Source organism: Monodelphis domestica, chromosome 3 (assembly GCF_027887165.1).
Source record: "Monodelphis domestica isolate mMonDom1 chromosome 3, mMonDom1.pri, whole genome shotgun sequence".
Taxonomy (NCBI): domain Eukaryota; kingdom Metazoa; phylum Chordata; class Mammalia; order Didelphimorphia; family Didelphidae; genus Monodelphis; species Monodelphis domestica.
This window is the reverse complement of record NC_077229.1, coordinates 15509129-15535928: the sequence shown is the minus strand read 5'-3', so window position 1 is coordinate 15535928 and position 26800 is coordinate 15509129. Positions and strand designations below refer to the sequence as shown.

General features: G+C 41.9%; 1 protein-coding gene across 3 annotated transcripts; it reads right to left on the bottom strand.

Annotated features, from left to right (window-relative positions):
- Positions 1–2593: 2593 nt before the first annotated feature.
- Positions 2594–26800, bottom strand: LOC100025993 (zinc finger protein 883-like). Of its 3 annotated transcripts, none has more exons than XM_007490366.2 (5): positions 26559–26800; positions 25247–25336; positions 21221–21347; positions 20402–20506; positions 2594–12740 (listed from the first exon to the last, which is right to left on the bottom strand). In XM_007490366.2, the coding sequence occupies exons 2-5, from the start codon at positions 25280–25282 to the stop codon at positions 11089–11091; spliced, it is 1920 nt and encodes a 639-aa protein (XP_007490428.1). In that variant the 5' UTR covers positions 25283–25336; positions 26559–26800; the 3' UTR covers positions 2594–11088. The 3 variants fall into 3 exon arrangements, with proteins under 3 accessions (XP_007490428.1, XP_007490429.1, XP_056677370.1); XM_007490367.3 differs by lacking the exon at positions 26559–26800 and adding an exon at positions 26216–26354; XM_056821392.1 differs by lacking the exon at positions 26559–26800 and having other exon boundaries at positions 25247–26187.

Sequence of the window (26800 nt, the reverse complement as noted above, 5' to 3'; positions counted from 1 at the left end):
ATTTAGGGATTTGCTGTCCCATGGGAGCAAGACAGGTGATCAGATCAGGCCCTCTTCTTTGTTTTTCCTCTCATGGGTGAATTTTTTCTAAATAGCTGATTTTTATGACAAGCTAGCAGCCATACCAGAGAAGTAAACAGTCCAAAACTTAATTTTAATTTTAATTTTTTAGCTTTTAAAACACCTGTGGCACATTTTTTTATTTTAGGAAATTTTTATTTAATTGGTTAATTTAGAATATTTTTCTATAGTTACAAGAATCATGTTCTTTCCTCACCCCCCTCCTGTAGCCAGTTTGAAACCAGTGAACTTTTTAAAAGGTTATTGAAGTTGGAACAGCTAGGTGGCTCAGTGACTAGAGAGGGGAAGTCCTGGGTTCCATTCTGGCCTCAGACCGACACTTCCTAGCTGTGTGACCCTGGGCAAGTCACAACTCCCATTGCCCAGCCCATAACACTCTTTGCTTTGGCACCAATACTTAGTATCAATTCTAAGACAGAAGAAATGGGATGGAATAGAATCCCTTGTTCACGTAGAGAGGTTCACCTTGGCAAGAAGGGTCACCTCTTCCTGTGGGAAAGAGGTAATAGCAGAGGGAAGGTATCTGAGTGATGTAAGATAAGGAAAGAAGATGGAGCTCTTGTTCACTTTTTCCAGTGAAATACATAGGCGAGGTTTTCAGTTGAGAAGTTGGAGGGGGAAGTCAAGGTTAGAAGACAGGAAAATGGGAAAACTACAGCGAAAAGTGGTGAATGGTGAAAAGGATGGTCAGCCAATTAGGGAGATTGAAAATGATTCCCTTGCTATGGTGAGGGCCCAGTTGAAATAATATAAACATAGTGAACCAAGTCAGCACAGTCTTATGAGGTTTTCTTCCAGTTTCATCCAGTAGGACAAGAATAGAAGCTAAATTAGAGGATTATGATCTAGGCAAGGTCAATGATAGGGTAAGGGGACCAGATACTTAAGATTATGATTAGATACAAAAATTTCAGAGTTCATCAATACTGAATTGGAGTATTTGTAGATGAAATCAAGATCAAGGCTATTATCTGACTATAGATGAAGTGGAGAGGAGAAGTAAGAAAATGAGCAAATTGAAGAAGTGGGATGTGAGGGTATTTGAGGGAGTATCAATATGTTGAAGCCCCTCAGAGGGCAGGAGTTAGGGCGCAAAGAAAGACTGAGCTAGGCACTCAGTTCGTTAAGGAAGGGTGTCCTAGAGGTCAACAGACACCAGTGAAAAGTTGGGGTTCAGAATCTCTAGGGCAGAGAAGAGTTTAAGGGAATAGAAGTATTCTAATCATTGAGGAATGAGTTCAGACAGGAAGGAATGAAGGAAGGAGGTGATTAGACTTCCAGGCTCTCCTTCAAAGTCCAACCTTTGTGGCAGGTGAGATGTTGAATCCTGTGAGTCCTAGGTAACCCAACTCACAACAGATAAAAACTTGCAATTTGAGATGGGTTTGGTCTGAGAATGGCCTCTGGGATTAAAAGACCCATAACCAAAGCAATTGTAGGGAATCTTGGAAAGAGTCAAAGATTATGGATGCCAAAGGTAGGTAGAGGTTATTGAGTGAAGATAAAGGGCACAGGCTGGGTCTAGGGCTGTGATGGTGAACCTATGGCATGAGTGCCAAAGATGGCACACAGTGCCCTCTCTGGACATGTGCACCATTGCCTGCTAGAGTTAGTTATTAGAAAGGCAGAGGGACTTGAGTGGTGCTGCTCCCTTTCCCCTCTCCATTGTGTCACCCCTCTGCCCAGGAGCCCAATAGAAGAGCTTACTTCCTCCCTTGAGTAGAGGGCTTAGACCACTCCCCTACTTTTCTCTCTCCCCTTTCTGGGGAAAGGTGTGGGGGGTGGGGCTGGGGTGTTAGCACTCAGTCTTGGGCAGGGCAGGGCAGGGCAGGGCACTAAAAGGTTTCCACAGGGTCTAGTTCAAGAAGTAGCACTCCCAGGGAAGTTCCAGGAACAAGATTGAGAGGGGTGAGTGGGGAGAGTACAATTTTATCAGGTGAAGTAGCAATACTAGAGGGTGGAGATGTGATTGCTATGTTCAAGAATTTGAAGGGTTAAAATGTGAAAGTTATTATTAGATCATAGAATGGTAGAGCTCATTTCATTTGATTTCTTAAAGGCCATCTAGGCTAACCTCCCCCCTCATACAGATGAGGAAACTGAGGCCCATGGAGGTCAAGACTTGCCCAACTAGTTTTTTAAACCTGTACCTTCTATCTTAGAATTAATACTAAGTATCATTTCTAAGGCAGAAGAGTGATAAGGACTAGACAACTGGAGTTAAATTACTTGCCCAAGGGTCACAGAGCTAGAAAGTGTGGGTGACCTGACATCTCTAATTTAGGACCTCTCATCTCCAGGTCTGGCTCTATCCACTGAGCTACCTATTGCCCCCAATCCTACCCCAACTAGTTTTGCTTGTCCAGAGGGCATAGAATTAGGACCAGTAGGAGAAAGTTGTAAAGAAGTATATTTATTTTTTTGCCTGGAACACTCTGCTTATTGTTTGTAAACTTTGTGGAGTGGGTTCTAAATTTAGGATTATGATAAACACTATGGCAAAGAGTCTCAGTGTAGTAGCAAAAAAACATTTTTATTAGAGATAGAAAGGGAGAGGGAGCTTCTGAGAGCTGGAGTAGCCCTGGGACATCCTTTTGGGTGGAATTCAGTTGGTTGGGATCCATCCCAGCATCCTGAATCCAATTGGTAGAAGCCTCTCTGAGTTTGGCCAGAGCAGCAGGACTGTTCATTTGAAGCTGTGGTCTTTGTCTGGTAATTAACTCAACAATGAGATCTTGCATTTGTGTCCCATGATGGCTGTAAGGATAATTTTGGCGTTTTGACTTAAAATCTATTTAATTTGGTTGCCAGGGAAAATCCCAAATAATAAAATACCCAAGTCAGCTGGAAATTAATGGTGATTTTAATTAATATACAGAGAAGGAATTAAGGAGAAGAGAGAGAGAGAGAGAGGAAAGAGTTAATTTAAACTGCTCCAGCTCAGGCTGAGCCAGGCAGGAGGTAAAGGCCTTGGCCAAAGTGGCCTCCCCTGAGCCCAAGGGGAAGGGAGTCAGTCACCACAAGACCTTCTCAAGGAAGCTGTCTGAATGAGCTCCTCCAGACTGAGTTCCTCACCTGAACTGAACTCCAGGCTGCTCATATAGACCTCTTTTTAAAGATCTTTTCTCTTGTGTCACCTCCCCTAAATTTTCACGTCTACCAGTCATAGCAGATGCTTTTCTTTAGGACTACCCATTCTTTAGTTCTCACCTTCTTTGGTTAGATTATATCTTTTGAGCTACTTCACACTTCTTTGTTAAGTTCACCTTTTGTTAGTTACTTGACCTCTTTGTGATTAATTTAACCTTTATAGGTACTTAACATCTTTGTGTATTAGTCTAAATATATGTATAAGTCTAAAAATAGACTTAGCTTAACATTCTAGCTTCACTATATGGTAAGAATTAAGTACCTTCATTGTTCAATTAGGAGATTACAACTTTATTTTCCCCTAAAGTACTGTCTGAGTAGGGTGGAGTAATTTTTAAAGTTCACAAGACATTCCTGATTCTGTTAGACCAAGGAACTCCATTATTACAATATGGAAACAGCTAAATGAAATCTTCTAAAGTACAGTCTAAGTAGCTTTTAAAATTCACATGTCTTAACACTTGGATATAAGACACAAAAAGGCAAAGGAGGGAATTCCACACCACATCTTAAAGGCAGACATCTTCTGGTCAACCCTTCTTCATTTTAATGAATTCTTCAGCTATATTCTCTGTCAGAGGGAGACCATGTTCACAAAAAGCCATGGCAGGACACATGTGGCTTAAAAAATTTATCTAGGCTATATTAAAAAATTGAGAATTACTTCTCCAACTTTAGTGGTTGCTATCATTATAAAATTAATATCAATGATATTATATTTTAAGAGATTTATTAATGATCATTAGAAATAAAGGAATAACAAGGCAACAAAATAAAAAACCACATGCCCATGGCTAATCAGTCTGTTCAAAATCGCCACTTATCACCACAGTCGCCAACAGGAAGTAAAGAGCCAGGACCAGCAACCCCACTGCCTAATATCCCCTGTCTACAGGAAGTACTTAATGATAGGAAGTCAGTGGGTTCTTGGGAAATGTAGTTTTTAGGGTAACATTTCTTATTACACACCATCCTTCAGAACAAAGGCTTCTAATGGGCTTCAGCTACTAACGATGGGGTGACAAGGTCTGACAAATGGAAATCAGTAGATATATACAAGTGGCAGGGTTTTCCTTACTTGTGTATCCCCATTACTGTGAACTCAGGGTACTTAGAGATACTGAAATCGACCTGATTTTTCCTGTCATGGTCAGAGGAATTTGTTGTGAGAGGAAGAAGAGGGACAAAATGGAAACCGTACTTAACCTGTTCTGCTAGGCCTAGGTCTACCTCTCCTATGGAAGATGGGATAAAACTCCTTCAGCTTTATCTGAACCCAAGTCAAAGTCATAAGCACTCTTTGGAAGAGGTAGTTCTTGGGCCACAACTTCACATTACATGGAATATTATAGTAATGTAATGCCCAGGTTCTAATTGGCATAAAACTTCCACTTTCCAAGGGGGGAAAAAGAACAATGGGGCAACTGGGTCAAGAGGATGCTGGTATGACCTTAAGACCATTCCTACATTGACCTGGAATTGACTGTCTCCTGTAGAGGTATGGGCAGCCAGTACCCACAGCTCCATGTAGAGGTGTTGGGCAGAGTTCCTTGTGGATAGCTGTAAAAATGGAGACTTGAACTCTGGACTCCAAACCCAGGAGTCCTTGCTAGCTCCCAGAATTCCCTCTAATCTCACTGAGATTTCCACCTGGGCGAGGTCAAGAATTTCTATTTAACCTGGCTGTAAAGGCTATTGGGGCTCTTTTCTACTTCCACTTCGGAGCAGATGCGTCCCATGATGTGAGTGAAAATTGAATGGGCCTCTCAGCCCACCTAGCATGTGCTCCTCTTACTTGTATATTCTTAAATTATATTCTTAAATTCCTTATCTTAAATAAAACTCTAAAAATATAATACTCCTTGCAGAGAGAAACTAATTTCTACCTGCCTCAGTTTCCCAAATTTTTAATCTTTACATAGCTCGTTACATCTTCCCTTGAATGAGAATTACTGACAGCATTTTCACTTAGACTCAAACTGAGATGAAACCAAATTAGTCCAAAGAGGCCTCCTTTTCCACAACTAATTCCATTGCCGACAACCAAAAGCAGGGTGTGGTAGTTTCTCAAGTTAACATTGATATTAAAAAGTTTAAACAAGCCAGTCATTGAGAAATAGTAGTCTTCTGTACCCATTACACTTATACGAGGTCTTCCCCAAGAGCTCCCAGTTTCCTTCCTCCCTAACTGGTGTAAGGATGCAAACCAGGATGCGAATATCAGTATTACCAACTAACAATCAAAAACAAAGCAAATCCCATTCTGGTGATGTAGGATGACTCCCAGACAAGTCGTAGGGGCTTGCTTCAAAGCTTAGAGGCACACACTGGTGATGGTTATGAGTAGCAAAGTCTCTGCTGGTCAACCTCTTAAGGGCAAGTTTTAAACTGGGATCTGTATGCCCAAGGTTCAAGGTCAGGTTGTCCTCAACAGTATTACAGAATCAAGCCTCAAGATGGCTTCTCCAATGGCGATTTTGTGCCTGGGAATGGATGTCTTTACACACAGTCGTGTCTGAAAGCTGCTGCAACTCTTTATTTTGCCCTATAACTAGTCCCTGTAACACCAAGTCAGAGGCTTTGGAATACATCAATTGGATTAGAATTGCCGTGTTATTGTCCACAGATTTCATAGTAATTCATAATTGATAACCAGAGCATTGCTTTCCTCCCACTTGGCAGCAGGAAAGGATAGTATGGATGAGCCTCCGCCCCCTGACAAGAATCCTCTATACAGAAAACGTACTCAAACAAGTTTATATTTCAATGCATCCATTCATAATTTTCTTTCTTACTATCTGGGGCTCTTAGAACCCCAAGATCTCCTTCCCAGCCATTTCCATGATAGGTCACCTGCTCTCCAGCCTGTCAGAGACGGGAACCAAAGGTCCCATCTTGTGACTCTAGGCATTTCTCCTTATCTTGTTCAATTTGGGGCCCTCTGAAGCCAGTTTCACTCCACAGACACCCCTACTTCCTATCCTCCACCTCCAACTTTCTAACTCGAGCTCCAAGAAGAGAATTCAAATCAACACCACCATTTAAAAACAACACTATCTTTAAAGACACGGCAATCGATTGGCCACAGTTCTCTGACTTCTCTGTTCAAAACATTCCTCCCTGCCTACCACTCCCCTAGTAGAAGGTAAGCTCCAAGAGGCCAGGACTGTCTGGTTTGGGTCTATTTGTATCCCAGCATTTGGCACAGAGCTTGGCAGACAACAAGCACTTAATACCTTTCCAGTCATTCCCAAGTCAATTTCCAAATTAAAATCAATAAATTATGTCTGGTCCGGAGTCAAAGGCTCCCAGATATTTTTAGTCCTACACACGCTCTGGTTTTCTCCTCTCGAGTTAGAACTAATAACTCTCCAGGGCTGAACTGTCTTCACAGATGGTCAACCTTGTCCAAATCTTTTCTACTTTTTCCCAAACCTTAGTTTTACTCTCAACACGATAGTATTAGGATTATCTCATCTATTGAGATTCAGCCAAAGGGCCATTGCCTCCTCCCCAAGCTTTTGGTAGTGGTCTGTCAGGTCCACCAGGGACCACCTGGTTGGGGGTCCCAATGGGGTAAGAATGCCGATGGATTCAGGAGGGCTGGTGGAAATCAAGTGGCCAATGGCGGCTTTATTGAGGGAGGGGGCGGTACTTATAGGAAACTGATTTGCTACCCCAAACATACCCATCCACATGGTTACAGGCAGTATTTGCCCGGTAATAGACAACCAAGGGCATCCATAAGCTACATGAACACAAATTCAAGATGGCGTCTCTTCTGCTCAAATCTCTTAGAGTCTCCAGGGATATGATACACAAACCTAGAGTTCCCAGGGCAAGCTGCCCTAGGTTCATATCAGGTCACCCAGGCTTATTCAGTGTACTATGATTCCTTTACCCAGGGCTCCAACAACTCAACAACTCAGGGGCCTATCAGTGATCTGTGTTTGGGGGAGTAGATTTGGGTGCCATATTTTTAAAAATATCATAATAAATTATACTGTAATATGGTTTAATCCAATCAAATATCATTTCCATTCCTGGCCTACAGGTCAGAATTACATATGAAAACAGGAATGATTTTCTATTAAGTAGAAGCAAAGTATAGTCAGTACAAGGTTTACCAAAGCACTTGTGGCCCACAAAATGCATCCCTGTCGAAATGGGGACTTATGAGGGAGTGAGAGAAGTGCGAGAATGTGCTCTGGTTTAGGTGCATTTGTGCACAATTTCCACAAGATGCCCAAGTTAATAAGACTAAGGTCTCCATTAGGCTACGTTAGCACATAAGTCAAAATTCATTCACAACACAGTTTGGCAATCCACATGAAAATGTCCCATGACTCACTTGAATCACGTTTAGTTTTTCCTATTTGTTCCAATACAACAAAATCTTGGAAAGAGAAGAAATACATTCCCTTTGATTATCCTCCTTGCTTTCTCTCCTTTCCTTTCCCACATGCCCAGAGCAGGAAGGGGAAAGAAGAGAAAGGTATTCACAGCATCCAGTCAGACTGAGTGGTTTCAGGTGTAACGAATCATGAAGGTATTAAAGAAGTTGACTCTACGGGCCAGCCTTATGGACAGATTCCTAATACTTCACGTGATTGATTGCTGAATCTGACCTTAAATTGGGTGGGCTTGCATTCTGTTGATCTTAAAGGCCATCTCTTGTGTGTAATCTGACAGACGAGTTCTAGGGGTCCTTTGTAATGTCAAAGATTTACGCCTGCATTCCGAAGATCAGCCTTGTGTGTGCCAGCGTCCCGGATACCTGGCCATCTACTGTGTTATCATCCGCTCTTTTGGCTTTGTCATTAACATGTTAAAACTTCTGATGTACCAACTGAGTGATTGCCAGCCTGCCACCCCACCTTGTGCAATCATCCTTAATAAACAGATCAGCTCCCTCACAATGCTCTCTCTGACCATCTGAAGAGCTGACCTGCAGAGACCACGCTGAAGTTTTGTCCTGGTGATCCTTCTCTCTCCACTCCACTCCACTCCTTCTATGGCTCACTCTCTCTAGCCTGGAAGCTTAACCCATTACTTTTCAGCTCCCAGCTTCCCTCCACAGGTGATCCAAACCCACGTGAGAATTATACACAGAGCTGGATCCCTACAAAACATGGAAGACTTCTATAAACTGATGCAGAGGGAAAGGAGAACCAGGAAAACAATGGAGACAGCAACAGCAATATTGTCAAAATGATCAACTATCAACTATCTAGCTGTTCTCAGCCACACAATGATCCAAGATGATTCCAAAGAGCTCATGATGAAAAATGCTCTTCTCCACGCCAGAGGGAGTTCTCATGAACTCTGAGTGTGGATTAAAGCATTTTTTGCCACTTTATTTTTCTTGTTTCATTTTTAAGCAACAGGACTAACAGGGAAATATACTGTGTGATTTCACATGTATAATTGATATCATACTATGTGCCTTCTAAGTGCGTGGGGAAGGGGTAGCAGGGAGCGAGAATTTGGAACTCCAATTTTTTTTTAAAGAATGGAAAAAAAAATTTTTTTAAAGAAAGTTTCCTTACTGGAAAAGAATCCTCCCTTCATAAAATGACTTCAAATGTAGAGGAGCTAATCTCCAAATTAAATGGGGATGGGTTCAGCCATATGAGAAATGACTCAAGTGAAAACAATACTCTGCTAGATCTCTCTGTCTCTGTCTCTGAGACAGGCAGCTGCTGTTCCTTTGGTGGCAGGTTAAGGTTAAATCATTGGAGATTCTTCCCTGGAAAGGTTGCCTCCAACTCCTGGCTCTTTCTCCAGGTTCACTCCCACCTCCTACCCCCCAGCACTGATTCCCTAGGCATTAACTGCCCCCCCACTCTCTGCCACAACATATATCCATCTGCCTATTGAAATCAGGTTTTAAGAGCACAGAAACCAGGATCCATTCTACCCCCTACATTCCAGCTCAAATCCCGACACCCCAGCTATCTGCAGGGGCAACTCCTGATTCTGATTAGAGGCGGGCAGAGCCCACAGCACAACCAGCTCTGTCACTTTTTCTACTATGGAGGTGACCAGAGATATATAGGCAGTCCCCAAAGTTTTAGTGCAGGTTTAAGTGATTAAAGCCTAAAGGAACAAGAAGCCATCCTTAAGCTTTACTACTTTAAAACTGCAGCAAGACTTCTGGACCACCTCACATATTTCTGGTCACTAAGTAGAGACCGTTTCTGTTCCTTTCTCTCCTCTTTGGTTTTGGTCAATAGGATGGACCACTTCTGAGGGCACTGATGATTCTGCCAACTGCTCCAAATGTATGTCAGGGATGTCATTCGAGTTCAGTATCATGGAGAGCACCATGGTCAGAGAAGCACTTAAGTGCAGAAAAATCCAGGAGGGATTCCTAATTCTAATTAATTCCTAAAGCTTGCAGTGGGACCTGGGAACATTTCTCAGGAGTGGACTGGCTGGCTGGAGAGCTCCCAGCTTCATGGACTTGATCTAGATAGATGCATTGCTGAACTAGGCCAGAGGAAAGAAGGAAACAAGAATTTATGTGCTAAGTGCTCTACAATTATCTCATCTGATCCTCACAACAAACCTGGGAGTGAAGTGCTATTTTATACCTCTTTTACATTAAACTGAGGCAGACAGAGGTTAAGTAATTTGCCCAGGGTTGTACAGCTAGTATGTGTCTGAAGTGGGATTGGAACTCATCTTTCTAACTCTAGACCTAGAGGTCTATCCATTGTTGCACCACCTCGCTGTCCTCTCACCCCAGAATGTTACTTTTATAGGTGAGTTCAATGTCAGGTGACCAGCTCAGTCACTCGATTAAAAAAAAAAAATCTTACCCTCCATCTTGGAATCAATACTGTGTATTGGTTCCAACGCAGAAAAGTGGTGAGGGCTAGGCAATGGGGGTTAAGTGAGTTGCCAAGAATTACACAGCTAGGAAGTGTCTGAGGCCAGAATTAACTTGATCTTTTTCAACACATCCCCCAATGGGTAGGTAGCACTTGGGTGTTAACCAAAAAATAAGGACAAATACGATTCTGGTGGCTCAGTTCAGAGAAAGGTTCACTATACGTCTAATCCTTACTTTATATAAATGTATTTGGGAGAGTTCTCCATCTGGTCTACAATCAGAGCAACTCAAAAGTGGGATGGGTTGTCTCAAAGTAGTGAGTGCCTTTCCATTGGAGGTCTTCAAAGAAAGCCTGGATAAACATTTGATAGGCATGTTGAAGAGGGGAGGCTTCTTCAGGTACCAATTAAATGGGGGGATGGGGTGTTTTGGGGAAGACAAGTACTATGGTGTGAGGGTTTGCCAACCCCTTTTCAGGGCTGCTTTCTCCCTTTGGTGTCTATGTGCTACCTTGTTCTCACCTGTGGTTCCAAGAAGCTGTAGCAGCACAGTGGCCACACCTAGGTAAACCATTTCAGCAGATGGGCTAAACCAGGTTGAGGGAAACCAAAAGGCCTCAAACCCTGCATGAGTTAGCAGGATGTCTACCCCAGACATGTTAAGACAATGGAAGGGGATAGATTAAAATGATTTGTTCCAATGATCATAAAAGCAGTGGAAGTAGGCATTGTAGAGCACTTAGAACTTGGTTAGACATTAAAGAACTCAAAGCAAATCATTGTATCTCAAGTCATCATCAGTCATCTTGACTTTTGTCTTGCCACTGGACTTTGATGACTGGAAAAAAAGAGTGAGGCAACTCAGCCCGTCTTAAATCCATTTTATGCACAAGTCAAAAGACATCATTAATGATGTCATTCTGGTTCTCTTGGAGTACAAAGAATAACAACTAGATGACGTGAATTCTTGTCCAACCCTGATTTCCCAGTATTCTCTCTGTTTATTAACTTCATAAGGATTTATACTGATAGTATTTTATTGGCACTGTGAATAGCTTCATGGCGAGTAAGTTCCTTTCTCCGACAGAAAGCCTTCCCACATTCATTACATTTATGAGGTTTCTCTCTGGTATGAACTCTCTGATGTTGAATAAGATGTGGACTCTGGCGAAAAGCCTTCCCACATTCATTACATTTATAAGGTTTCTCTCCAGTATGAATCCTTTGATGTTGAATAAGTTGTGTGCTCTGGGAGAAGGCCTTCTCACATTCATTACATTTATAAGGTTTCTCTCCAGTGTGAATTCTCTGGTGTTGAGTAAGATGTGTGCCCCGGTGAAAGGCCTTCCCACATTCATTACATCTATAAGGTTTCTCTCCACTGTGAACTCTCTGGTGTTGAGTAAGCTGTGCACTATCCCAGAACAACTTCCCACATTCACTACACTCATGACTTTTCTCTCCAGAGTGAATCCTCTGATGTCGAGTAAGTACTGTTTTCTGGTAGAAGGTCTTTCCACATTCTTTGCATTCATAAGGTTTCTCTCCAGTATGAATTCTTTGATGTTGAGTAAGTTGTACTCTCTGGCAAAAGGTCTTTCCACACTCATTACACTCATAAGGCTTCTCTCTTTCATGACATCTCTGATGTACAGTAAGTTGTGGGCTCCGAATAAAAGCTTTCCCGCATATATTACATTCAAAAGGTTTCTCTCCAGTATGAATTCTCTGGTGTTCAATAAGTCCTGTTTTACGGCGGAAAGCCTTATCACATGTATCACATTCATAAGGTTTCTCTCCAGTGTGAATTCTCTGATGTTGAATAAGGTGTATGCTTTGGCGGAAGGTCTTCCCACATTCATTACACTCATAAGGTTTCTCTCCCGTGTGAATTCTTTGATGTCGAATAAGGTCTTTGCTCTTAAAGAAGGCCTTCTCACATTCATTACATTTATGAGATTTTTTTCCAGTATGAAGTCTCTGATGACGAGTGAGCCGTCTTTTCCTGCAGAAAGTCTTCCCACATTGATCACATTTGTAAGACTTCTCTCCAGAAAGAACTCTCTGGTGGTCAGTAAGGGTTGTGACCCTATGGAAAGCATTCCCACATTCAATACATTCATAAGGTTTCTCTCTATTATGAATATCAGAAGAAACAAGTGATGGCCACTGGTAGGTTTTCCCACATTTTTTACATTCATAATTTTCTCCAGTATATAATAGTACAGGATTTTCTGTAAGACCTGAATTATTCCTGAATGATTGTCCATTCTTGTTATACTTTGAAAATGTCTTTGAAGAGATTCCATTATATTGACTTAGGTCAGAATACTGCCTGTATCCTTTTCTCTGCTTATCACAGTTATGAAGATTCTTTTTAACAGATGTTTTTTGTTGTGAAACAGGCACTGGGCCTAGATTGACTTTTTTGCCATGCTGACTGAATTCGTGGCTTCTCACTTTGTGAGGAATTTCCCACTGGATGATTTTTACGGGCCTAGAGTTTTTCTCCTCATTTTTCTCCAGCCTTTCTAATTTGGAAGGATGTTCCCAGCTTTCTCCCAATTTGGAGACACAAACACCATCCTTTGTGAATTTTTCCTGGGATGACTTTTCCAAAAAAATGCCTGGCTTTAGAGTTGACTCCTTGGTTTCAGTTCTTGTCTCCCACTCTGAAAGAAAATAAATAGTATAAGTAGTCTCTCTTTCTTCTTCATGATACTGAGTCTCATTTTCTGTCTTCCCCTTCAAGAAAAAAAGACTGTCAGACTATCAAAGGTAAAGCAATTGCTAATATTAGAATTAAATGTTTACAAAGTCAATGAAAATTTATAAAAGGCTCTTATACTGATCCTTAAAATAATAACAGACTTAAGGACACTTACTACATTTTCCAAATGAGGAAACTAAAGTTCAAAATGATTTAGTGACTTGCACAAGGGCATGCTGTCAAATGTCAATCTTTGGGCTCTAAGTCCATTGATCTTTCCAACTATGATAATTCTGTATACAATGAGTATAATTGCTCTGCATATTTAGTGAGACCTAAGGATTCAAACCACACTAAGACAAATTTAATTTAATTTAATTAATTTATCTTTTTAAACCCTTACCTTCCATCTTGGAATCAATACTGTGTATTGGTTCCAAGGCAGAAGAGTGGTAAGGGCTAGGCAATGGGGATTAAGTGACTGGTCCAGGGTCACACAGCTAGGAAGTGACTCAGGCCAGATTTGAACCTAGGACCTCCTGTCTCTAGGCCTGGCTCTCTATCCACTGAGCTACCCAGCTGCCCCTAAGACAAATTTTAGAGAAACATAAAGGACAAATATTTTTTCAATTATAGTTGCCAAAAATCAAGTAAAGTATACCACTGAATTCATTTTGGTTAAATTAAGTATTTCTTCCACCCCCCCCCCCCCCAAACCCTTACCTTCTGTCCTCATATCAGTTCTAAGACAGAAGAGAGGCAAGGGCTATGCAAGTGGAGTTAAGTGATTTGCTCAGGGTCACATAGCTAAGAAGTGTCCAAGTCCAGATTTGAATCCAGATTCTTTCAACTCCAGGTCTGGCACTCTACCCACTGTGCTATATGGCTGCCCCCAACAAGTATTTCTTATGTAACTACTACATTTGCAATTAAGGGCAGCATGAAATAATGAGTCCAGGACTGTCTTCAGAGATGAGAAGACCTGTAAGTGATACTAGTTATAACACTAATGGGCAACTTAATTTGACTTTTCAGTGTCCTAGGATTTCAGTTACAGATGAAAGCATGCTCCTTCAGTAGAATTTCCTTACCAGATCCCATGACAATGTGTGGAATAAATTATTTAGGGGATTTTGATACCACACAGCCTAGTAGTGGGATATAAAAGTCAACATTTATATGTTGTATCTGACAACCTGATGGCCTGACACTGGCATCCCCTGGGTCCCAAGTGTCTATGTGCCAGAGCCAGCAATGTCACCATGGAGGGAGGAGCTAGAATATTTAAAAATCGAGTGATCAGAGAATTACAAGCTATGAAATAACCTTGTTAAATACTGAAAACATTACCTTGAAACACTGTACAACCCTTAACCCTGCCACCTTGCTTCCAGATTTACCAACTTCAGGAGAACCATTACATAGTTGTGAAACACTAGTGTCCATGGCAGAAAAGACTCGAGATGATCTCTTGGACATTCCCTTAGACAATGCAGATCTGGTCTTATTTACTGATGGTTCCTCTTTTATGAGGGATGGCACACGCTACACTGGAGCTGCTGTAGTCACAGAATTTGCCACTGAGTGGTCAGTTTCACTGCCCTCTAATATTAGCACTCAAGGAGTAGAACTCATAGATCTGAAGCACGCTTGTGTAATTGCCAAGGATAAAAAGGCAACAATTTATACAGATTCTAGATATGTTTTTGGCATTTGTCACTCAGTTGGGATGTTATGGCTCCAGAGAGGATTTTTCACCTCAGCTGGAAAATCTATAGCTAATGCAGAAATTATTAATGAAGTTCTTTCTGCTCTCCAGCTGTCTGAAGCCCTAGCTGTAGTTCATTGCTCTGCCCATACAGGTGGCAATGACCTTGACTCTAGAGGAAAAGATCGAGCAGATGCAGCTGCAAAGCTAGCAGCCATAGAAGGGCCTGAATTAATTTTAACATTAACAACCACTGATGATTTAAATTTATCACTTTTCTATGATGAAAAGGAAGTGGAGAAATGGAAACAAAAATTCAAAGCAAAAGAAATTAATGGAGTATGGGTGTCATCTGAAGGAAAACCCCTGCTCCCTAGAAGTTTCTATCACCAAATTTGCCAATGTATTCATGAAAATGGTCACTTTTGGTGATGCTTATCCTAGAGAAGACTCAGAAGGATGTGATAACTCCCTGGCAAGTGTATGAAGGGCTCTCAGGTAGAGGAGGGAACAGGTCAACTCAAGAGCAATGGGCTCCATTTGCAGGAAGCTGAGGCCCATTGAGACCTGAAGTCAGGAAATTCTTCCAAACTATCCAAGCTGTCCCGGGGAGGTGAGCTGCCTATATTTCACCAGTCTTCTGCAAAGAATTAGGCACATGAGAATGATGGCCACAGGAACAAGACTATGTAAAAAAATAGACTCGAATACAGGACTACAATCCCCATGAGCCTTTGCTCCACTTCCCCAGAATGCCTTGTAATCTCACCTGGGCCGAGATCGAGAAGATATTTAAGCAAAGGCTTTTGAAGGGCTTGGCCCTTTTGGACTTCCGTTTTTGGAGCAGAGGCGTCTCTTCCATGATGTGAGGTTATTTTGTCTAGGCCTCTGACCTAGGCACATGTTTCTTACTTGTATATTCTTAATCTTTGACCTTTAATAAACCTCTAAAAAATATATATTCCTTGCAGAGAGAAACTAATTTCTACCTGCCTCAGTCTCCCCCTCTCCCCTAAATTTTAATCTTTACAGTTGGCGACCACTAGATTAGATGAGAACTTCTCAAAAAAAATTTTTAGCCTAGAGAATTTTTTTTAAAGCCAAGGTTCTCCGAGATACTCTTTAGAAAACCATCTTGATCGGCTCCTGTTTCTGCTCCTGGCCTCTCACCTGGTGCCCGAGCTGCGCTCCGGCTCCCGGCCCGACCCACCCCGGCGGTCTGTCTCTCACCCATCTGGCCTCCTACCCAGACGGCTCATCACCCCAGCCCCAGACCCACAAGCGCGACCCAGACGGCTCATCACCCAGATCCTCGGAGCAGATTGCTGAGGACTCATTGAGACCAGCTGGTAACAGTATTGGCCACGTGGGCGGAGGGGAGAGACCAGAGGGAAAGGAGACCGGGTAATTTTCCCTTAGGCTAAGCCTCCACGTGGCTGGGGGTATTGGCTGCAGGGGTATCAGAGAGGGGAAAGAGAGAAAAGACTAGAGAGAAGAAACAGACTTTTCAAACAGAAACCTAAAAAGCAATGGGCTGTTTAAAAGGATTTTTGACTCTTCTGGCAATTTCATTGATTTTACCTGCCTGTCTGGGAGCAGACTCAGCCCAAAGATTCAACTTTAACTTTGGGGAGGAAAATGAGTGGCCCAGCGAACTGGAAGCCAGGCCCAGAGCCGGGAGGTCTCTAGTTAAAATCTGGCCTCCAATGCTTCCCAGCTATGGGGCCCTGGACGGATCCCTTGAACCCCATAGCCTAGCCTTTACTACTCTGCCTTCGGACAATAGACATTTAAATGGATAATTGAAAACAAACAAACAAACAAAAAAAACCCCAAGGAACTTTGAAGAGACTAAAGGCTATATTCTAAGGCATTTCAGACTCCAATGGTTTATAAACATCTCTGTATTCTATTGCATTGTTTTGTTTAAGGTTTAACTTTGTGATTTTAAGTTCATATATTACTGGATTCAATATTATTCTGCTTGAACTGAAGGTTGATTGAATTTATTTTGAATGTACTGAGTTTTGAAATTCTGTTGTTTTTCCCCTATAACTGTGTTGAAAAAATTATTGTGAATAAGCCCATATATGAAAAAACAGCTTTTTTCTATTTTGCTGAGGATAGATGGACTTCAGAACTGGTTATAATTGTATTAACAACCTTTGGAATTTTAATGTGCTAAATACCTCAAATGATTTGATTTTAAGGGTTTTTTAAATATGATTTTTGGAATTTTAACAATCTGGTTATTTTTGCCTGCCCCTACCACGAGGTAAAGCCCATTACAGTAGCTGAAGTGAAATACATTTTATAAACCCCAACCTTCCCACATGTGAATGGAAGTTGGGCAGTTAATTTCAGGGCATTTGTACCCTTAAAAAGCCTCCAAAAGGAGCACCCTTTATTTATACTCTTCAGCTCACTATTTTACTTCTACCAGAATGATATATAGATTTCTTGATTATGTTCTTAACCCAAGATGAGTTTTACTTTGTTTAAAAAAATTATGTTTATTACCAAGGTTGAAGGATTGCTGTATTTGTAAAAATTGTGACAAATGTCCCATCAATTCATAGGTTTTAAAAATGTCATACAGCAACTTATGTGAAATATGAAAGTGTGTTTGTTTGCTATTGTAATTAATTGGGCTATTGAGAATTTTGGGGATTTTGATTACTACATATTTGTACTACTGTATTTTTAAAGATGAAAAAATTGTTAACCTTGTTCAATTCATTTGCCTTCTACTCACAGTGATCATGGCCAGATACAAAGAGGAAATGGATCTCATTTTTTGGTGAGAAAGCCTTGTATTTTATATTTTCTTAACTGACACAGAGTGTCAATGGTTATAAGCTATATTTTTGAATTTTTTAAAGCTCTTTTTTTATTATATTTTTCTTGCATGTGCAATATACTTTTTCAGTTTTTTTTATTATTTTTTCTCTCCTTTTTATATTTGAAGCACATGTCACCAGTATTAAGATTTTCTTTAACTTTTTGACTTTTCAGTGCTACAAGTTTGAAATACATTTGCTAATGCATGCCCTAGAAAGCTTGTGACTATAAAAATTATGCCACTAATTATTTAAATAAATTATGGGACTTTGCTTGATGATTCTGTCTGATTCTAGGACAAGATATACACAAAAGAGCCACTGCATAGTGCCAATAGAGCATAAGGTCAAAGAGACCAACCAATCCTGGAGAAATTGACGTCACTTTGAGCCTAGACAAAGAGGACTTGATCATGCTTGGGGTTCGAGGTTGCGGCTGTTTAACATGTGTTAAAAGCAGGTCTTCCTTGTTCCACATTCTACCAAGTACCTCAAACTTGGCTCCCGGAACCTTGGCTTATACTCTGGTCCCCTTTTCTGCCTCTCATAGTGTGGTAACTTTCTGTAGTCCTGGCTACTGACTGGGTAAATGCATCATTGCTTAGATCATTTTGATTGGGCCCTGATTCAAGGACCTGTTATAGATTTATTTTTCTTCTACTTGGAATTTTTACACATAAGACTGATAGTCTATATTTTCATCCAGAAATTTTTCTTTTCTTTTGGATTTTCTGGTGTCTTTTTAATATTTCTTGCCAATTGATTCATATACCTCATACCTCAGCCATGCATCCCTAACTGATTCTGAATCTTTCAATCACCCACAACATGGGGGAATGTAAAAAAAAAAATCATTATTTAAATTGCAAGTTTAAATTCCTTTTGAGAAGAATTTTAGGTGAAGAAGATGCTCCCTCTCTGAATCCAGAACTGAACTGTTGGAGAAGCCACCATGAAGAAGCCTCCAGACCACAAGTTGCACAAAATTGAACTTTGGGTGTGGTTGATTGAACATTTATTTGTATGTATACTTTTATGCCAAAGGGGACTGCCCCCTAACGGCTTTTTGTCAATGTGTTCAGAATTTATTGGTTTTATTCTTTTTTCTCTTATCCTCACACTATTGTAATCTTTTAAGTTTATTATGTTTTTATGATCCTTTTGGGGAAAAATTAATTTTTCCACAAATGATCACACGGGGGGGGGATGTAAAAAAATAGACTCGAATACAGGACTACAATCCCCATGAGCCTTTGCTCCACTTCCCCAGAATGCCTTGTAATCTCACCTGGGCCGAGATCGAGAAGATATTTAAGCAAAGGCTTTTGAAGGGCTTGGCCCTTTTGGACTTCCGTTTTTGGAGCAGAGGCGTCTCTTCCATGATGTGAGGTTATTTTGTCTAGGCCTCTGGCCTAGGCACATGTTTCTTACTTGTATATTCTTAATCTTTGACCTTTAATAAACCTCTAAAAAATATATATTCCTTGCAGAGAGAAACTAATTTCTACCTGCCTCAGTCTCCCCCTCTCCCCTAAATTTTAATCTTTACAACTATAATGGGGCATCATGGGAAAACAGAAAAAGGGACCTTTACAATCAGAATGTGGACTACACCAATTTATAAAAACAATCTAGTTGTGGATAAAAGCTGGAAAGACAATGGAACAGAGCAAGTGATTCCCAGGGAGAATGAGAGACAAACTTGTACAAGCCTGTTGTCACTGTTATTAAGTGGTTCTGGTCTTGTCCAACTCTTTGTGACTCTGTTTGGGATTTTCTTGACAAAGGCCCTAGAGTAGTTTGCTATTTCCTTCTCCAGTTCACATTAGAGAGACTGAGGCAAACAGGGTTCAATGACTCACCTAGGGTCACACAGCTGGTGTCTAAGGCCAGATTTGAACTTGGGTTTTTCTGACCAGATAGGGAGAGAGACCATTGTTCTATCCGCTGTGCCATCTAGCTGCACCAGCCTAGTTTTGACAAATCTAAGATCAGTAAACAGGAGGCAGAGGAATAATTATTTATCCAAATTCATCAGGAAAATTGGAAAGCTATCTTATAATCAATGGGATTAAAGAAGGAAATAAGCATTTATTAAGCATTTGACAAATATTATCTCATTGGAGCCTCACAATCCTTCAATATTAGAGCTATAATCATCCCCATTTTAAAGAGGAGGATGCTGAGGCAGGCAGAGGGAAGTGATTTCCCCAGGGTTCACATGGTTCTGTATGCCCTCTTCCCACCCATTACTCCATGCTGTCTCCATTCTCCTCAAACTGATCCAATTAGACACCTCTGTACATGCTGGCCTCTGGCCTCCTAGAGAAATGCTAACTCCTTGAGTTAGAAGCCGAAGGGCTCTTCTTCACTCTCTCCCTATAACCCCCAGGGTCTAGTAAGGTGACTTTGCACACTCCATGTGCACAGTCCTCTTACACTGGATTGGATCAGAAGAAAATGCAGACCCAGTCAACAAACAGGAGAAAGGACAGGACATGACAAAAGAAAAGGCTTTGATTGCATGTTACAGTTTTAGCACCAGAGAAAAACAAAACATCCAGAAAGAAAAGATCGAGAGGACATTTTTTGGTATAAAAATTTCTACACACACTATGAAGGTTTAGAAGGAAACAAAGAAGCAAACAGGTCATTGTGGCCACTTATTTGTTAAACTGTCATTCAAACGTTTGGGGCACCTAGGTAGCACAATGGATAGAGTCCCCAGCCTGGAGTTGGGAGGACCTAGGTTTAAATGGGCCCTCAGACACTTCCTAGCTGTGTGACCCTGGACAAGTCACTTAACCCCAATTTCCTAGTCCTTGCCATTCTTCTGTCTTATAATTGACACTAGAACAGAAGGTAAGGGTCTTTTTAAAATTACCATTCATATTTTAAAAAGAGAGGCTGTTTTCTATGAATGAAGGGATACTCAAAAGTGCTTGGTCTAGATGCTGGGTAATTTCTACGAGGGGACTTACTCTAGACAGCCCAGCGGGTCTCCTCAGGGATTTTCCTGATCGCCACATAACCAGCAGATTTTGTGAGTGAAGTCCTGTCCCTATCCTGACTCACCTGGTTCACCTGCAGAGCTGCTGCTCAGGACTTCTTCCTTGAGATTCCAGGGTTCTTGGCCTTGTTCCAGTTGGCTGATCACATCTGGTTTGGAAATCACAAGCCCTGCTCAATGGAAATGGGAAAGTACTGGGTTCAGAGAGCTAGCTGAGAATGCAATCCAACGCTTCTCTTATGGACTGGAAGGAATGGGGAAGGGTGGGGGGAATTAGGTGTGCTGAGAAGGCCCAGGAAGTTGAAAAATGAGCCCCAGAGGCATGCTCAGTGGAAATGGGTCACAGAGTTAATTTAGGCCTAGGGAGGAAATTAGGATCAAGAGCCTGCTAAGAGGACCTTTAATGCAAGGGTTCTTAACCTCTTCTGTGTCTAGTCCCCTGAAATTCATCAAGTTTTCTTAGAATATTTTTAAATTCATAAAATAATGATAAAGAAACCAATTTTAGTAAAATATATGGATCAAAATGTTAAATAAAAAACAAGCCCACAGACTCCAGGTTAAGAATCCCATCTATAAGGCCTTCAGGAAGCTGCCCTGATATTTTAGGGGAGAATCCTTGACTTGAAGGAACAGGAAGCAGGAAAGGTACAAACTCAAGGCCAACACAAACTGCCAATTTCCAAGGGTAGAAATCAAAGACCTTCCACCCAGAAATGGAGAAGGCCCTTTACCTGAGCACAAAAGGGTTATCCGGAATCTCTGGTCTCTGTTTGCCAAAGTGATGACTGCTAAACACTTAAGAGACTCCCCAGCATGTAGTGGGGAAGGAAGTGAGAATCATCCAATGGGTTGATTTGGAGGCCCGGGGGAGCTGTCCTTACCCAGGCAGACCAGGTTCCCATAGTTCTCCAGCATCACCTCCCGGTACAGCTCCTTCTCGGCAGGGCCCAGCTGGTGCCACTCCTCCAGGGTGAAGTCCACGGCCACATCCTGGAATGTCACCGATTCCTGAAATGACAAACACACAAGTGTGTGCCCAAGAATTCTGTGGTGGACAGTTCTGGGAAGACGGGTGAAGATCTAAGGAAGAAGGAGTAGAGCTGATAGCATTAAGGCCAATATTTAGTGAGCACCTACTGTGGGCCTAAGCTTAAACTCAATTTGGAAGCATGGGACAAAACCAGAAGGGCAACAGCTCCTACTTGGTGGTGTATTTAAGGGTTCCACATGATCTCCACTTCCAGCTGACAAGCCTATAAAATGAAGTAAATATTCATGATCAAAATTTAACTGAGAAGGGTATTGAGGTGGCTCAGTGGATAAAGCATCAGGCCTGGAAAAGGGAAGTCCAGGGTTCAACTCTGGCCTTAGACACTTCCCAGCTGTGTAACTCTGGGCAAGTCATTTAAATTGTTTAGCTCTCACTGTTCTTTTGCCTTAAGCCCATACTTAGCATCAATTCTAAGACAGAAGAGTTAAAAAAAAGAAGAATCTAATAAAGGCAAGACCATCTACCTAGTTCAGGGCTTCTTAACCTTTTGGGGGTTCTGGACCCCCTTTGAGGGTCTTGATGAGCCTGGACTCCTCAAAAGAATGTTGTTTAATGCACAAGATGATTACAAAGTGTACCAATGATCGTAAAATACATTCAACAAAATATTTTCTTTAACCCTTACTTTCTGTCTTAGTAACAACTCTAAAACAAAGGGCAAGGATCAGGCAATGGGGGTTAAGTGACTTGCCCAGGGACACACAGCTAGGAAGTGTCTGAGGCCAGATTTCATATTCAAAAAACAAAAGATTCTCCCATAGTGCTCATCTAGTATCAGTGTGTAGCCCTCCAATGGGCTTGGAGACACTTCCAATGATTAGGAAGTTTTTCCTGATGATTCACCTACAATTTCCTATCTGTACAATCCTCCCAGCTGCTAAATAGGGTGCTGCCCCAGAGCTAAGCAGAACAAAGCTAAAAGACAGCCAGTCCAACCCTTCAGGAGGCGGAGAGAGTTACTATGGTGTAGCTGAATCTTCTCTTCTCCAAAGGAACCATCCAGTTTTTTCAACTTTGTTCTTGTATAGTAAGTACTCCTTTCCTCTCATTGTCCTGGGAATTCCTCCATCCCCCGAGAAGGCAAGAAATGTGCTATCCATCACACATGGGAAGTAATGCAAAGAAGATTTACATATTAGCCAAGATATGAAAAAAATAGCAAGAATAAGGAAAGTGAAAAAAATCTGCTTCCCCCTGTACTCAAGACTCTAACCATTCTTAGGCTGGAAATGGGTAGCAATTTTCATCTGGCTTCTTTGGAATCATCTTGAGTCACTGCATTGCTGAGAGTAGCTAAGTCTTCCACAGTTGATCACTGTACAATGTTCTCCTGGTTCTGCTTACTTCTCTCTTCATCAGTTCATGTAAGACTTCCGACTCTTTCTGAAACTGTCCTGCTGATCATTTCTTATAGCACAGGAAGATTCCATGACAATCATGAACCAGAACTTGTTTAGGCATTCCAGATACATGGAAATCCCCTCCATTTCCAATTCTTTGCTACCACAAAAGCAGCGGCCATATTTTTGTACACATAGGTCTTTTTTCCTTTTCCTCTGATCTCTTTGAGATAGAAATCTAGTAGCGGTACTAAAATTCCCTATTGCTGTCCAAGGCGCCACTAATCTCCCAGTCCCTCAGACTCACAATGTAGGAGTCATTCTAGGCTCCTCACTCTTTCTTACCCCCAACATCCAAGCTGGTGCCAAGGCCTGTTATGTCATCTTTACATTATCTCTTGAATATACCCCTTCTCTCTCCTGACATTGTCCCCATCTCAGTATAGACCCTCATTTCCTCACACCTAGACTACTTCAATAGTTTTTCGGGATTCTGCCTACATCGGGTCTCTCTTCACCCCAGCTCATCCTCTACTCATCCTCTAAAGTCTAGGTCTAACCATGTCACCCTCCTCCCATAAAATCTAATGGCTCCCTCTTACTTCCAGGAGTGAATATAAAATCCTATTTAGCATTCAAAAAAGCCCTTCAGAGTCCAGCTCCTTCCTCCCTCTCCTGTCTTCTTACAATTTACTCCCTCCAAGTGCTCTTTGAATCCTTGACACTGGCCTCCTGACTAGTTCTCTCTCCAACTCTGAGCATTGACCTCCTGCGTTCCTTTAGGTTCCAACAAAAATCCTACTTTCTCCAAGAAGCCTTTCCCAAGCATTCTGAATTTCAGGTCTTTCCCTCTGTAAATTATTTCCTACTTATCTTGTATGGAGCTTACTCTCAATAGTTTTGTTTACTTGCTATTTCTCCCATTATATTTTAAGCTTCTTGGGGAAAGGCCTGCTTTTGGTCTCTGTTTATACTCCCAGAACTCAGCATCATGACTGTCATATAGTAAGTGCTAATTAAATGTTTATTGAGGTTTTAAACCTTGACAACTGTGAAGACTGGATTTGGCTCTCCCCTGATTTGAACAACGAAGGTACTGAAGCTCTTCCTTGATTGTGAGGGTTAAATTGTAATCCCCTATCTATTTTTAGATTTTAATCACCAAAAACGTAAGCACAGTACTTAAAGTTGAGTATGGAGATCTACCCATTTTGGATTTTAACCACAAAAAAAGGTATGAACAACCATTTCATACATTGAATGGGAGGTTGGTGACCCACATGTGAAAAAGTGGGCAGTCCTGGAATGGAGTGTTAGCTGTGATTGGTAGATGTAAAAATTTAGGGGAAGTGACTCAAGAGAAAAAGGTCTTTAAAAGTGGAACCAGAGATACACAGAGAGACACTTGGAGTAGAGAGGGAGACTTGGAGTGAAGAGACACACTTGGAGTAAAGAGACACACTTGGAGCAGAGAGAGACATTTGGAGTGAAGACACACTTGGAGTGGAACCTCCTATAAGAAGCAGTTCTACTGGAGTTGAGGCTGATAAGGAATCTGCTGATTGAACTGACACACGGTGAGGGTAAAGGCTGACTTTAGTAATTCATTTTGGGATTTAGTTATTTAATCTCTGGTGACCAATTAAATATATTCAGTCCAACCATAAATTCAACACAACATTTACTATTGCTATTATTTTGTTTACATTACTTCTGTCATCCTCAAGGATCAGCCATTGTTCTGAGCACACACTAGGCCTAAGTTATATGAATCCCCAAGTGACCATGGGGATAGAAAGGAGATGGATACCAGGGAAGGCAAAGAATGTCCTCTGGAGTAGATCACCACATGAGAAAGGAGGTGTTACCATTAAAATTACCTTCAGGGACTGATTTTGGGATAAAAATCTTGGTTAATTGATTATATCAGTTCATTGGTTAGGCCAACATCTTAACCAATAAAAGTGACATAGGTCAATGGCCCTTTCTTAATGATCAGAGACCCTAAGGCTTGGTCAGGCAGTTCAATATATAGAGTTTTAGAGACTCATTATTCAGTCCCTCCTTTAAAGATGCCAAGACAAACTGTGTTAAACAGGAAGACATTCTTCCAGATCCCTAAGGGCAAAAAAAATGCAAATAAGCAGTAGATTGGATGGAACCTCTGACCCAGATTCCAGATAAAGGAATACAAAGTAATTCTCCATAAATATACTGGAATTGAGGTCTTTACTTCAGGGCCCTGATATAAGAATTAATACAGTATGTGAAAAATAAATTCTCCCAAAAGAATTAGTGAAAAGAGGCCTGCATTGGATATGGAGGCCCTTAATCTCAAATCTTGGCTCTACTGTTTACTCAGAAGCCATGGAAAAGTCCCTTCTCCTTTTAGGGCTTCAATTTCCATTTCCAGTCCTTTCAATCAATAGTGGCCCCCATGTCTTGGGTTACAGGACACTGCAGAGAAACTGTTCATACTTTGAAGTCATTAGAAAAGTAAATTAACTCCAACTCACCTGGTGGGCCCTGGAAGCCAGGTGGTCAGGTGTCATTGTCTTCTAAATGCTGACCTGGATGGAGAAGGGCAGATTCCTCAGGAGGCCAAGCTGGGAAAGAAAAAGGAACAGTGAGCAGAAGTTCTGGCCTGGCAGCCCCAGAGCAGGGCCTCAGAAGCCCTCTACATCTTCTTGATCAGGTGGGGATCAGAGGGACCTTAGGAGTTTCTCTGAGAACTGACCCAAATTGATCAAATACAGACTAAGCTCCCACTTTGCAGGGCCGAAGAAAAAGGAACAGAAGGGAAATAAGCCCTTCTTTGGGAACACAGTAAACACAGCAATATCCCTGGACACAGGAATAAGTGGGACAAAAACCTGCACCTGGAACTAGCCAGAGGACCTCAGGAGAGTCACTTAACTACCTCAGGCCTCAGTTCACTGGCTGTATACTGGGTACAATGATATTTAATGTACTGATTCCATTAGGCTGTTCTGAGACAATGTCTATAAAGCACTCTGTGAACCATATACCCCCCTTTAAATGCCAATTCTCGTTGTCATTATTATTGTTGTACACCGAGATACAACAGATAGTTAAATAAGTAAACCCAGGGCAATCCAAGAGAATGCGAGTCCTGCCAATAAGTGTATCAGGAAAGGGTTAATCCTGAAGGCAACACGTGACAAGGTCCTAGCTGGAAGGTGGAGACCGGTCAAGAACACACTCTACGCTCTCTTGGAGGACAGGCTGCATCTGAACTCATTTCTACCAGCTCTAACCATTACAGAAAGAGCCCCCAAGCCTGGAGCCTCTAATTGGTTACAAACTCTAACTCCACTTCCCCACTATCCAATGGGGGAGAGGCCAATTCACGGAAGGGCGTGGCAATCTCTCAATGGAGGGAGTGGCCTGGCTTTCTCCTCAAGAGAATAATAGCGGCCCAGGCAGCAGGGGCGCTTCTGATTGAGTCTCGACCCCAACCCCACCTTCCCATTCTGTCCAATGAAGGAACAATTCGGGAAGGGATGTGGCCTTCGGTGCTGGGGCGCGCCTGAGTGAACGGATTCTCCCACTCCCAGCGGAAAAGAATATGGTTTCCCAGGCAGCTGGGGCGTCTCTGATTGGTCAAGACTGTGGCCCCGCCCCCGTTTCAACCAATGAGCGTTCAATTAAAAGATGGAGCCTGTAGAGTAGGCGGCGACTGGGGAAATGCGCATGCGCATCTATTTCTCTTCTCATCCTAGTAAAAGTGGAAGGGAGGAGGTGAAAAGGCTGGCGACCCGAGCCCCGCCCCCTCCTGGACCCCCGCCCTTGCCCGCTCCGTCCTACCTCCTTCTCATCTCTCTCAGGATCAACTAGTTCCCCGACTCCACGCTGTGCCCAGGCCCCACGGCAGCAGAGGCGATCAGGAATCAGCAAAAAATAGCACTTGTAAAGGCTTACTTTCCGGAAGTGGCGTACTGGTGTGGTCCTGCCCGCTTTCAGGAGGCAGTGACTTCTGGGAAATGTAGTTCAGGGGCCTTTTTGGCTCTCTACAGTGTAACCTCCGCTTTCATCCCCCTAGCGTCTAA

Coding starts and splice junctions, on each gene's coding strand:
- LOC100025993 (XM_007490366.2), bottom strand. CDS start 25,282: ATGACACCTGACCACCTGGCTTCCAGGGCCCACCAG. Junction 21,348..25,246: donor TGGCTTCCAGGGCCCACCAG/GTGAGTTGGAGT, acceptor TTGTCATTTCAG/GAATCGGTGACATTCCAGGA. Junction 20,507..21,220: donor TGGGAACCTGGTCTGCCTGG/GTAAGGACAGCT, acceptor TCCATTGAGCAG/GGCTTGTGATTTCCAAACCA.